Here is a 13,556-nt window from a genome sequence, read left to right as displayed (position 1 = left end):
TTAGAATTTAAATATAATACATTTTAAGACAGAATCTTCCTGAAGACCAGCAGGCATCAAAAACACAAAAGTTCCTATTAAATTAAAGAGTGTGTTATACAGTCATAAGCAAGCTCATCATTGTGGGTACTGTGAATACAAAAAGGTTTATAAGAGTTAGCATTGTGCTCTTATAACATTGTCGGACTCAACAAAATCGATATAGCAGCAGAAGCAGAGATATCGTCTTTTTTATTTCACACATTTTCTTATCAAAACCTGGCACCTACATTACCCACGATGCAACTCAACCAATAACAGTTTAGTCTGTGTTTCAGGTGTGTTATGCTAGTAGCGGCTAATGTAGCCTCTAGCCATTAGCCTCAAGCAGCGATGAGGAGCGGGCTGCAGAGGTCTGGTAAGTTAACTTCACATCCCCAAATCATTTTTCATTTTCAAATTAGCAGTCTTCAGGCCTCTACCGACGCTGACTCAAAAGTCTTTTCAATATGCAGTAGTAGGCTACTCCTCAAGACCTGTAAACTTTGACATAATCAGATGACATAATGTGTCTGCGACACTGTTACATGGATTTTAAAATCCAGAAAGGAGAAAGAAAATTAAGTCTATTGAGAACCTGCCATTGGTAGTTACAGTATAAAGTGCAGACACTAATCATGGTGCACTTTTGCAATGAACCAACTGAATAAACTGCTCATATTATCACATGGCAGCTCAGCATTAAGGCCAGATCATCAATTTTATTCAATAAAACAACAATATCTAATATATACAAATTCATTAAGATACAAAAACTGTTAGCAAAAAACACACAATGTGCGGTGTCTCATTAAAAATATAAAAACAGTAGTCAGAAACAGTCTGTTTCAAAATATTTTTCCTTTTTACATCCAGCCATCTTCGTTCTTCTACTTTCATACGCACTGGACCTCCTGTCTGTTCCCATATCAAGGTGTATAGGGCAGCTTCCAGTGTCAATGTGAAGCAAGGTGTTGCTGAAAAAGTCAACTATCCATGCATCAATAAAGGTAAAATCAGCCAGAAAATCACTTCAGACTCGTCTTTCTGTGCTGATTGGAGGTCGCTCCCTCTCGCCGGAGCCGGGCCTGTCGTCGCGTGACCATCGGATCAGGTAGCGGCTGGCCACCTGCAGGTTCCACTGGTATCTGGAGAGGATCCTCATGCAGTCCTCTCTGGAGCAGAGGCTCAGCGAGTACAGCTGCTCCAGCTGAAAAGACACAAAACAAGAAGACAGGGATCAGAAGAGGCAAAGTACAAAATCCATGAACACCGAGCATTTATGCAGAACCAGACAAAACAAGAGACAAAGAAAACTTGAGGTTAGAAAACTGCAGGTTATTTGATTAGTTACACCTCTGTCGACACCTTAAAGCAGGTGTTTACCACCTGCATTCAAATGCAAAACAGTGTAACATGCTTCGCTGTTTATTGCATCACATACTGCAATTTTCTGAAATGTGACTCAGTGTTCCTTCAAGAAGTGTACAAAAATATTTTTAGCAAATGCATAGTGATGACTGATTAAAGCTGCACTGGGCCTCATTTTTAGATCAGACAGGTCTACATTAAAGATGTGCTAGAGATCTGTTTGACATTTTATCAAGTTAAACCTGGGACGATTATCTCTCATTGCCCTGTAATTTTCTATTCTTTGGTTTATTCTGTTTTATATTTCATTTAAGCATATTATTATTTTGTTTATTATTATTTATTTTTTCAATGCTATTTATGGGTCTTCTTATATTGCTTTGTGTTTCTTTTAAATCTTGTCTTAATGCCTTTTTATGACATTGAGACAAACCACTTGCTTCTAAGTCACACTTTTCTACACTTTTACAAACTAAAATATGACCCTTTGCAACATATACAGGTAGATATGGTGTTTTTGTTCCCAATTCTGTCTACAGTCACTTCATGGTCTGACCTTGAGTTGTTGTTCAGCTCGCACTGGGTTCCAGTCATTACGTTGAAGTGCAATACAAACCTCTTCAATGGTCACTCCATGTACTGCTTCCATAACCTGAGAGCAAAGAAGCTTGTATTTTAATCCATCAAACAAGTTTTCAAACAGAAAGAGAAAACAATAATAAATCAGTCTCTTACCTGTGTGGTGAGACTATCTCTCGTGTTCTGCACATGAGGGGACTTCTCTCGATCTCTGATTCGTTCCCTCTCTCGATCTCTCTCTCTGTTGTCCGTGTATTCATCCAGCTGTGGGGTTGAGCGTGCCATGTGGGCCATTTTTGACAGGTTGGAGCCTCCGTGTTGAGGCTGAGGCTGCGTCTGCGCCGGAGGGGACACGACCACCTGCGGAGGCCACACGGTGCCTGGGACCGGCTGGATTATGGGCCTCCTCTGGTGTTTCATGTTCAAATGTTTCAGGTTGGGGAGCGGTGGCCGCGGAGGCGGGACGATGCTGGCCTCGCTGAACCGTCGTGGGTCCTGCTGCAGCACCGCACTATGAGCTGCCATCACAGGGGGAATGAGTCTGCCCTGCTGATCTACTCTGACCAGCCCTACAGACTGAGCCCGAGACCGGTGTCCGTTCAAAACTGACTCCAGGCTCTGAGACATACCTGACGACACAGGAAGAGGCCTTTTTAATGCACAATGTACAGTTAAACATTACATTAGTCTGTCAAGTGAAATTAATGAGGGAATAAAATATATCTCGGTGTGATGCAGCCTGCACAATTTAATAGAGCAAGTGATCCTAGTTCAGTGTGGAGGCACCGCTAGGATAGCCACTAGAGGGCAGACTGGGGATGAGCAAATTATGAGAGAATGAATGGCTACATAAATTGAGCTACTTCCTGGGTAAGGATAAGGTGCATTTTAAAATAGAATTTATAAAGAAATAAATTTTACAGATGTTAAGAAATGTCCCTGTAATGCAGCCTTCAGATCAGGGAAAGACAATATTTAACATATGTAAAGAATAATAGTACAAAGAAAGTACAATATTATAATATTCAAAATCCCAGATATCTAGTCATATGATGTTAACATTATCCTGATATAAAGTATATCGTGCAGCTTAACTCACTACATTCTGCAGCTGGTTTGTATTTTTAGTTCCTACCTGCCATTTTCTGCAGATTGGAGCCCTCTTTTTCCCTGGCAGGGCCCAACCTCCAGCTGCCACTGCTGCACAGGTCAGAATAGTGAACACATTAGTCGAACAGCATCGGCTTACAGACTGTATTGACTGACAGCAGGTGAAAACTCTGTGCTGCACTGCGGTTACCATTCTGTGATAAAAGTCAGTGATTCAGGGACCTGAGATGGAAGTTTACATGGTTTTCTACATGATATAGGCATAATTTAAAATATGGGGAACTTGTCATTTGGAAAATCACAACTAACAACTCTTTTCCTTTGTTTTGTAGTATTCTATAAAGGTCAACAAATTAGGAGAAAAGCTGCAAAGGCCACAAGGCAATAAAAGAGACGCCTACCCTACAACACTATGATATTGTTAAAAACAGCCAATAGAGATGAACTTTGTATCTCTGGGCCAGTTCCCTGTGTTTGATGGTTTAGTTTTAGCAGCAGGTAATTCAAGTCACTGTCACACATCCTGACTGCTTTATCACTTCGATTTAGCTCAGTCAGTAAACTATTAATTCCTGAGTCACTTTACTGCAAGTTTCAGTTTGTTGCATACTTATTTTTGACAGCAGACAATTCTACGCACTAAAAACGACAATGGTAAATGTGAGGTTTTGTTTTCCTTCAGAAGCGAAGAGCAAGAGCTTCTTCCCAGATTAATCACTTAACCATCACACAGGCAGATATTATCATGGAAGAAGCAAATATACCAAAGAGCCTTGGTAAGATAGAGAGGAATGAATGAGTAGTATCACTGACCCGTCCAGGCTCTCAGGTGTTCCCCAGCAGCGGTCAGGTTTGATGTCTCCGTGCCCGGTGTGGTGCAGGCTGCCCTTTAGTGGGGCTGAGATGTAAGTGGTGCTAGAAGCAGGGTTGGGCCCGGAGTTGCCGGCAGTGGCAGCAGGAGGGAGTGACGGCACAGTGAGGCTCGCAGGAAACCAGCCGACCGCCAGCGTCCTGTGGTTCTGGCCCCTCCATTCACACAGCTCCAGACTGCACAGAGAGAGGACGAACATTTCAGTCGATTAGAAACCAAAGAGCTTCCATTGTTTAAATTGAGACTACAGCATGTAACTTTAGCTGAGCAACAGCATAATGGTCAATGCTAACACATTGTGTAACAGTAGCACAAGTAGGGATGAGTCATAAAGTCAGTGAACTGGCTCTGTCAAGTCTGTTATACAGAAATAACTACTGTTTAAGTTAGCAAACATTAGCCACCATATGCTACTGGTATACCAGACTGCAGAGGCAAAAGCAAAACTTTTATTAAATTGGTCAATGATGCGTTTGATTGCTTATGAATTAAACTTTTAAGAGGAAGAATGTGTTATCTCTTTTGAAAGTTACATAGTCTCGCTTTAACTTACAGAAACTGTCTGGTTACTGACAGGATACAGGCAAGTAGTTAGTGTTACCAGCCTCTTATTTTCTCTCTAATCTTTACTGTTTTACTGTCTGTAAAGAGCAGAGAAAGGTGAATAAGTTCTAATCTAAATCTAAATAACACCTGAAGCTACATTTGCTGAAGAAGATGCGCCGGTAAGCTCTGAAAAGCTAGTCAGTGGGCCTTTAAACTTAGATCACACATACTGTTCCCAAAGGTCCAGAATGAACTTTATGCTAAAAAACAAAATATATTATTCATTTCATAAAAAAAATGCAAAATATAAATGGTTGGGATGGAAATCTTCGAATTGTGGATGAGTCTATCACACAGTAGGATTTGCAGTGTGAATTTCACTAATTTTGTTTCCAGTTATGCGATTGACAAGCATTAATAATACCATCAGACTTAACGCATGATGTATTCTTACACTGATTTTGTACATCTTACTGGCATTCAACTTTTTGGAGAGAGCGCTTAACACTTTGTGACTTTAATATCATTTAAGGGTTTCAATGCATTACCTGTAGATGCTAATTCACAAGGAAGAAAATATCTATTTTATGTACATTTTTATGGATTTAGGTGCATTTTTTGATGCTTGATACAAATCTTGTGTTTTCTTTAAAGTGTGTCTAGATCACAAATGTATAATGAGAAATGAAAAATACTGCAAACGGTGACACAACAAATATCATCTTGACCATGGATCTATTATGGAAAGAAAACACTGAAGACAGCGTCATAGCTGCTAGACTTGTTCCAACAAAAACAAAGCAGAATGCGTTTGGGGACTAAGATCACAGCTGGAATGCGCATTTAAACCTCTATTTCATCTTAACAAAAGGCCCATTGTGTTGGTCAACGTTTACTCTTTTAGTTCCACCCTCCTTTCTCTCACCCACCCATGGTCTATGACGGTCACAAGGTCGTTGGCCACAAGTGCAAGTTTTCTGGGTTCAGCAAAGTCTCTTGTTGCTTGCATCTCAACTGGTTTAGCCTGCAAAGGCAGACAGAAGTGAGGAAACAAAATCCAAAGATTTATTGAAAAATCCTGCATTTCCGCAGCATTTTAAGAAATACTGATAAGGCTTGATCGATAGTCTATCCTCTGATTTAATCACCGGGGTCAATAAAAGCTTCAACTTATGTTGCAGACCTCTGCCACCATTGTGGTGAGCTGGGCGAAGCTGGGTCTATCAACAGGATTGCAGGCCCAGCACTTCCTCATGACAGCGTACAGTTCTTGGGGGCAATCTTGCGGTTTCTCCAAACGCTCACCCTCCCGTTCCACACGCCACAAAATCTGGAGTTAAGAGCGTGAATGTCAGAGATATTAAAACTGAGTCACAGAGCATATCACAGAAACAAATGGCATCAGGGCGGGGACACACATTCCAAACATGAAGACAAATACGCTGATTGGCACGGATACAAACACTGAAAGCATAGCACAAATGTTCAGACGCAGCGTGTACCTGTCTGCCTGACAGACCGAACCAGGGCTCCTCACAGTAGGTGAACATCTCCCACAGGGTGACGCCAAACATCCACACGTCTGAGGAATGGGAGAAGGAGCCGACACGAAGACTCTCTGGAGCACACCTGGAGGAGAAACAGGGAGATGGACCACAAGGAAAGGAGTAATTAGTGAGAATTTTAAATATTATTTCCTCCTCCACCTTAACTTTTCCCAACAGCCCTCACCATGCAAACGGGATCCTTCTGTGTGCTGTCATGACGTAGTGGTCCTTCTCTTGGCTCAGGCCTCTCATCAGGCCAAAGTCCCCAATCTTCACCATCTCCCTGGTTGCCAGCAGTACGTTTCTGGCAGCCAGGTCCCTGTGGATGAATCTCCTGGTCTCGAGGTACTCCATACCCGCCACGATCTGGGTAGCAAAGAGCCAGAGGCGGACCAGAGGGTACTCATACTGACGTGAGCGCAGGGTGTCGTATAGTGAGCCCAATGGGGCCAGCTCTGTTACCTAGAGGAAGGAACAATAGGTCATTGCGTATTCCATCTCCTAAACACATCTTAGTTTGAAGAGCCATATCTTATCCCTAATTAATCCCTGCTCTCCATTTTCTAACATCAAAAGACAACAAAACATCTTACCATCTTGAGGGGCTGTGTGAGCACCACGCCATAAAGTCGGATGATGTTGGTGTGGTCCAGTGACTGCATGGTGGTCACCTCTTGGAGGAAGTCTGTCAGTGTGTCTGTCTGCCTGGACATGCTGCTCCTTAGTGACTTTACTGCTACAGGCAACTGAGAGGAGAAAAAAAAAAAGAGAGAGACAGAGACTCAATACCAATCCTGCCTCTAAACCCTCAGCCTCTGTTTGTTATCATGGAGGGTGCGACATGTAAAGGGCAGTCCCAAACCAGATAGTGTGGAGTGTAAAGGGACAATAAAACCCTATGACAGCAATTCTTCACCAGTGCTGACTTGTCATTCTTCACTATCCCTATTAAGAAGTACGAGCAACGGATAATGGAGGAAACTTATGATATAAACTTACATAGAACTTTAAACCTGCAATAACTGAATACAACAAAGACATTATCACCTTAAAAAGTTGACATGGCGAAGTTGTTAGCAAACAGTTGAGAAATATGAGCAACATGGCATGTATATGGAGTCGTGTTACTGGCCACCTGATGAATGTAAGTCCAGTATTCACTCTCGTATTAGCTCTGTTTTGGTCTCCTCCAACTCCTGAGAGGTGTACTACGAAGCAAGTTCGACATAGCCCGGCTTTCTTTGCGTGAGCTGGCTCAACAAACCCTAAAGCTCCAATCAGAGATAACCTTTGTCATGACGGTAGTTATCAACTTAATTTGTTAACCCAGGCTTGAGGCTTGAGGCTCTGTGCGCGTTCCCATAAAAGAGGGCGTTTAAGTGTCATTTGACTAATTTGCAACAGTATATACGTTTTGAGGGAAACGTAATCGCTGCCTGGATTATACCGATCGTGTGCCACCTACTTCAGTCAAGACTGTTCCTCTTTTCGTTGTAATGGAGAGCTATGAAGAATATGCCTATAAAAACTGTTGTTGCAAATAAGTTAATGTATTTATTTTTCCACTTAGTGCACTCTCAGTGCCTCCCGTTCATTTCTAACGTGGCAGCTGCACGGTCGCTCTGAAACTTTAAACGTGATACACCAGATTTAAACATTATACTCAAGAAGTGCATTCAGGTCTGACACTGTTCCAGAATGAAGGATACGTGTAAATCACTTCATGGCTAAATCAAAGTGAAATTAATTTTATTGATTGAATATTATCTTTGATCAATACCAATAGACTAATCAATACTCTATGAGCTGCATTACCAGCAGTGTAAAACGGACTTGGCAGCTAATCAGGACCAAGCATAATAACATAGCCTAATCCAAAGTGGTCTGTAGTTGCTGAGCCATCATTCTTTTTAGCGCATGGATGATCTGCTGTGTAACATTTGTTAGTGTATGTGTTGTGTGTTAATATTACAAATTTTCTGCATCACCAACTGAATGCATGTAGGGTCCCATGACAACGCGATGCATAAAGTTTGCGATAGGCCGACTATAACTGCGCGGCTTCGTTCGGTTGCATTACTAACGTACGGCTCAACAGGTTTGCATATCTAACGTATTCCCTCAGCTGAGAATCTGTAGCGGTCAGAGAGAATATTGTCAGGAAAATAATTTGTGAAAGGGTGGCGCTTTTTACAGCCCATCCAAGGTGAAATTCTAAACATAACCTCCTACGGAGCAGGTTATGTGTTCAGGACAAGTTACCATGGTGATCTAGCCACGTTAAAAGAGAGCCACCTTTGTGACACCGAAAACTCTGACTTCAGGCTCAACATAGCTGGCTAAGCCACTAAACTCACATTGTAGTACACCCCTCTGAGGGAAATGTCGGGCTCTCTAGCTGCTAAATGCTCTACTATGTTCACCAGCTAATCACTAACTTTTTCTGTCTGCTGTTTGGTGCAGAGCAGGTAGTGTACTGTGCAAACAGCTGCCGGCTGCGGCTGAAAAAGAAGTGAAAGTGAACCAAAACAGTAAAGTTGTGGGCAGTAAAACCAAAACAATTAACTGAAAGAGGCTAAAATGCTCCGTAGAGCTGAGGGGACGTGCAAAGTTGGGTGATAATTATTGTGGGTTGGTTACTATAAGTGACCCCTCTCACATACATGTAGTCAATTGACCTGTTGTTAATATAAAAATATTTATTATGGCAGCTTTAAGTTCCATCTTGCTACTTTGTCAACACCATATTGATCCTGCACATACACTTATACCAACAATGTGTTTTCAAGGTGGGTTTAAAATCACAAAAGGCACAGTAAAGTAAAATAGAAGCAGCGATCACTTTGTCCCTAGATAAATGTATTTGATTTGATGATATACAACATTTATGAGAAAAAAAAAACAACTTGTAAAACCGTCCCTTACCACTCTCCCAGTGGGCGTGTGCCACTCTGCCTTCTTGACCACCCCGAAGGACCCGGAGCCCAGCTTCTCTCCCAGAAGCAGCTCGCTGTCCTGGATCAGACAAGGAAGAGCCCGGCCACCGCTGTCCTGACCCTGAGCTGAGCTGCCTCCGCTCCACTGCTCCCCCCCATTCAGACTGTGACCGCTTAACACCTGTGTGCATCAATAAATTAATAAAAAACGTATTAGTGACTGCCATGCCGGATTACATGTAGTTCTCACACAATAGATATGAACTCAATGATCAAGTTAATGTAACTACATGTTTCAGACCTTGGATATTCGTGATCGTGAAGTTTTGTAGCATTTCAGAGCATCCCATAATCTTCTCTGTGCTGGAGGAAAAGAAAAAAAGAAAATGGAATAATACCCAACAGGACATATCTGTCTGATTTCAAAATCTCAGTTTTATTTACAGCCTTTAAATCTACAATAAATGGTATTGTTTTGTAAAAATGTATTAACCAACAATTGACAATTACTGCAATGTATCCTTCGGCACAACATTTCTACTGTCGTTACTTCACTAAAATTGTATTAAAAAAGGGACAATTTATTTGACAATAATTTTTCGTTTTGTTTCAATTAAGTCAATTATTAATGAAAAAGTCAAATATTCTCCGATTCCAGATTCTCAAATGTGAGGCTTTGCTGCTTGTTCTATTTCATATCACTGTAAATTGAATATCTTTCAATTTGGGACTGTTGGCCGGACAAAACAAGCCTTTTAAAAGGTGTCACCTTGATCTCTGAAAAATGTTTTCTGACATTTTAGAATTAGTTTTATAACGAATAACAATAATTTTTGTAAAAATAAATCAGACTGCTGCTTGCCTACAGGCAAAGGTTTTACGTTGTGGTGCTGACTCGCCCCAAAAGATATGATCACATTTCATTGGATGAAATTTTTATACACGCCCTTGAGTCTTCAGTGTGTCAAAGAAAAATACTTCAATGCTTTGCAGGAAAAGGGTGGGATTCTAATATAAAGGCAGAAGTCAGACAAAAGATCTGCACACTGTACTAACCGCTCCCAAAAACTGTAATTTAACAAATCTAATCTACCAGATTGAGTCGTAATCATGCAGAACAACAATGATCAAAGGAGACGATCAGGCTCACCAGGTTTGCTGATTCCTATCTGCTCCAGGTCGCTCTCCTTTACATAGTTGAAGTGCTCGATGCGGGTGATGTTGAGGCCATCTCTGACGCGCAGGTAGAACTTCTCCAACTGGACCTCAGCCAGGAGTTGGTACAGCCACTGAGTGTCCTGGTCCATCAGCATGACCCGGCCAACCTGTCTTTAGGGTCAAAGGTCAAAGGTTGTAAGACAGTGCAGGGACCTTTTGTGTGTGTGTGTTTTTTTGTTCAGTTTTCCTATACATTAAATCTCATTAAACCTCTTATTTGTTTTCCAGTCTGGGGACGTAAGACAAAACCCAAAGACACAATTATGAACCAGTGCTCTGTCTGGGTCTTCCTCATCTCATTAAACAGCCTGTTTAACGGTGACTTCACTCCCACTTGGGCCTTGTTAGGTTACCATGGAGACCTAACAAAAAGCCCTTTGCGTGAGATGCCGCAGGGGGATCGCTCAGCTTTTAGCTGTGTGCCAACTTGTCCTATGAGAAGGGAAGGCAACTAATGAACTGTCATGTTTGCTGTATCAACATTCTGGCACAAGAGTGTGGCAGAAGAGTACATCATTCAGCTTTTTAGAACCAAGAGAACAAGACAGTAGTGTCATTTGCATATGTTCGCACTTCCAAACAGGCAGATAGCTACCCAAATGAGCGTAAAAACAGATATGGGGAATGGTGAAAGATGACAGAAGAAGCATAGAAGTGAAGGCACGCAAAGAGGAACAGGTGGATGAGGGGACAGGAAACAGACATAAAAGATTTTCTTTTAGTAGTTCCAGTATCAGTGCTGTTTACTGGGTTGTGACTCGTTTTGATCCTGCAGGGAGTCCTGAAGCAATGTGAAATACTGAGAGTTGGAAACATAAGCTTGTGTGTGGTTTATGGGGACCCGTCGGACTGGATCTTGTTCACACAGTATTTATGTAACTGCTGAAGTCATGCTGAGTGTTGACAGCAGCGTGACTTTGAATCAGCTCTTATGAGGCTGATTGGGGCGTGCATCTGCTTTCTAATTTGCATTTCTTTGATATCTTTAAGCTTGACAAATAAGCAGTTACAGTGTCCTGAGCCATGAGTGCAATAACACGTTTGCATAACTTTCTTATTGCTACAAAACAAAAAGTTAAAACACAGAAAATTCTTCTTTTGTTGGATATAATCTCTGGCTTCTGCTCTTAATGTTACTAGAGGGCTGTACAGCCATAAATCACCTGCTTATCAGCACACTGGGCCCAGCAGGTATGAGTCAGGGAAGGCCTTTAACATTCCTCTGTCAGCTACCCTGGAAAAAAATTTACATCTACACTAAACACGTAGCAGAGCTACATTGTCTTCAGTAATCAGCCTGCTCATTCGTACAGCCATCTGATGCTTCAAAAACCAGAAGAAAGCAAGAGGGCACTAGTCTGGGCTTGCATTCATTACCAGGGACAACTCCCATTTAATTTGCACCTAACTTGAGCGAGCATGAGGCAAATATTCTGCAGGTCACATTCAAATTCAAAAGAAAAAACACTCACACACACACACACAGATTCTCTATGTACAGAGTGATGAATCTTTAACCTGCCCAGCTACTGAAAAAAACCCCCCAACAACCTCTGTGTGACCAAGTGTCCAACTATTTAGTTAAAAACGTAATGTGGCTGAACGGTCACTGGTTAAACTGGCCTATCTTGCAAGCCATTATTTGCAGTAACAGCATTGTTGATCCAGCACTTCTGTAGGAGAGCATTTGTTTACACTGGTGATGCCTGCCTCCCCTGGCTGAGCCCAAGAACAAATCAAGATTGAAATCAAGATTGACACCCTCAGTTGACAGAGCGGCTCTGACAAAGCTTCATTTGCAGATAAACTATAATATTATATCACGCTAATATTCTGATCTATTATCAAATACGTACAGACAACATGAGTGCAGTCAAGAGCAGTAGTGGAAGGAGTATTCAGACATTTTACTTAAGCCAAAGTAGCAGTACTACAATGTAAAATACTGCCTGCATTCAAAATCTAACTTAAGAAAATTACATAACTATTATCAGCAAAATACTTATGTATAAAAACTAAAAGTACACTTCATTCAACAGCCCCTCTCAGTGTTATGTTATTGGATTATTATCATTGGTGGATTACTGTCTAAGCAGCATTTCGTGTTGAAGGTCTATGAACCACTTTATAAACTGTTGGGCAGTTTAATCTATAATAATGCACCAGACTTTATTAACGGATCCCAAGTTTTGTATATAAAACCTGAATCTGAAAAGTAACTAATAACTATAGCTGCCAAATAGATGCAGAGAGAAAAAAAGTACAATATTTCCCTCTGAAATGTAGTCAAGTAGAAAAGTAGCATAAAATTTAACCTCAAGTAAAGTACACGTACCTTAAAATTGCAATTAAGTACAGTACTTGAGTACCAGTTTGTAAAGAGACACAATATGGTAATTTGGGATATTTGCCATTCTCAATTATTCTGTAAAAGGACGGAACATTACGGTCAAAAGCACATGATTTAATGACCATTTTTTGGTCAATGTTTTAAAGAATAGGCTACATTTGCTAATTTTCTCATTAGGAACTTTGTGAAACCTGATTATTTCATAAAACGTTCGGACATTAGGTATTTCCCCAGACTGCAGCGTCCCTATAAACCCGGTCACAGACCGATAAAACCTCCGATACTTACCGTTAATCAAAATTGCTCAGTACTCCCGTAGTTGACAGCTATTTCTTAACAAAACACGCCCCGAGACAAGGGATCCATGTTGGCACTGAAACCTCCAGCGACGTCGAAGGAGGGCTTTTCCACAAATCACAACTCCGACTCCTTAAGTGCCTCGAAACAATTCACCATCTGATAGATTCAGGCAGGTTATCGGCAAAGATGCAGTCTATATTTTTATGTTACATGTCACTTCCAGCGCTTTTGTCATCTACCTGTGTGTTTTCGGACTCTTTTCTCCGCCTCTTCACAGGTTCACACCTGACCACACCCCTTCCTGACTTTTCTCACCTGAAAAAAAAAAAAAAAAAAAAAACTCCAGACGGCAAATTATCAGCACAGGTAATTAACTTTACCAAATGTCATAAGTCATCAGCACAGCAATAGGTCACCAATTATCAATAACCATGTGGCAATGTTTAACTGAACAGTGCAGTTAAACACAAACATGCATATTTGTACACATACATTTTACACAGTCATATCAAGTGGATTCAAGTTATAGTTAATAAATTCAGTTGCTGCTGCATAGCTAAAAGTAGTTTATTAGTTACACCTAGCTAGAACAGGAGTTTTAGCTTGCTGTACTTAGCTAAAACTAATACAACTAAACTGCTAGTTTATTGGGTACACCTATTAGCTAAAACTAGTTGAGTTTATTGGGTACAGCTAGCTGAGTACACTAG

The 13,556-nt window shown here is 41.1% G+C and overlaps 1 protein-coding gene across 3 annotated transcripts; it reads right to left on the bottom strand.

The window, feature by feature from the left end:
* Positions 1–214: 214 nt before the first annotated feature.
* tnk1 (tyrosine kinase, non-receptor, 1) lies at positions 215–13,161 on the bottom strand. Of its 3 annotated transcripts, XM_044183313.1 has the most exons (15): positions 13,086–13,161; positions 12,835–13,002; positions 10,129–10,307; positions 9,280–9,341; positions 8,968–9,159; positions 6,636–6,788; positions 6,227–6,504; positions 5,998–6,124; positions 5,679–5,825; positions 5,425–5,519; positions 3,892–4,125; positions 3,104–3,168; positions 2,125–2,597; positions 1,946–2,041; positions 215–1,228 (listed from the first exon to the last, which is right to left on the bottom strand). In XM_044183313.1, exons 3-15 carry the CDS (start codon positions 10,289–10,291, stop codon positions 1,052–1,054), a joined length of 2,262 nt encoding a protein of 753 aa, XP_044039248.1. In that variant the 5' UTR covers positions 10,292–10,307; positions 12,835–13,002; positions 13,086–13,161; the 3' UTR covers positions 215–1,051. The 3 variants fall into 3 exon arrangements, with proteins under 3 accessions (XP_044039248.1, XP_044039250.1, XP_044039249.1); XM_044183315.1 differs by having other exon boundaries at positions 2,006–2,041; positions 12,835–13,133; XM_044183314.1 differs by having other exon boundaries at positions 10,129–10,303; positions 12,835–13,133.
* Positions 13,162–13,556: the final 395 nt, after the last annotated feature.

This window comes from Siniperca chuatsi, linkage group LG22 (assembly GCF_020085105.1).
Source record: "Siniperca chuatsi isolate FFG_IHB_CAS linkage group LG22, ASM2008510v1, whole genome shotgun sequence".
Lineage (NCBI taxonomy): Eukaryota > Metazoa > Chordata > Actinopteri > Centrarchiformes > Sinipercidae > Siniperca > Siniperca chuatsi.
This window is presented reverse-complemented; position numbering and strand designations above follow the sequence as displayed.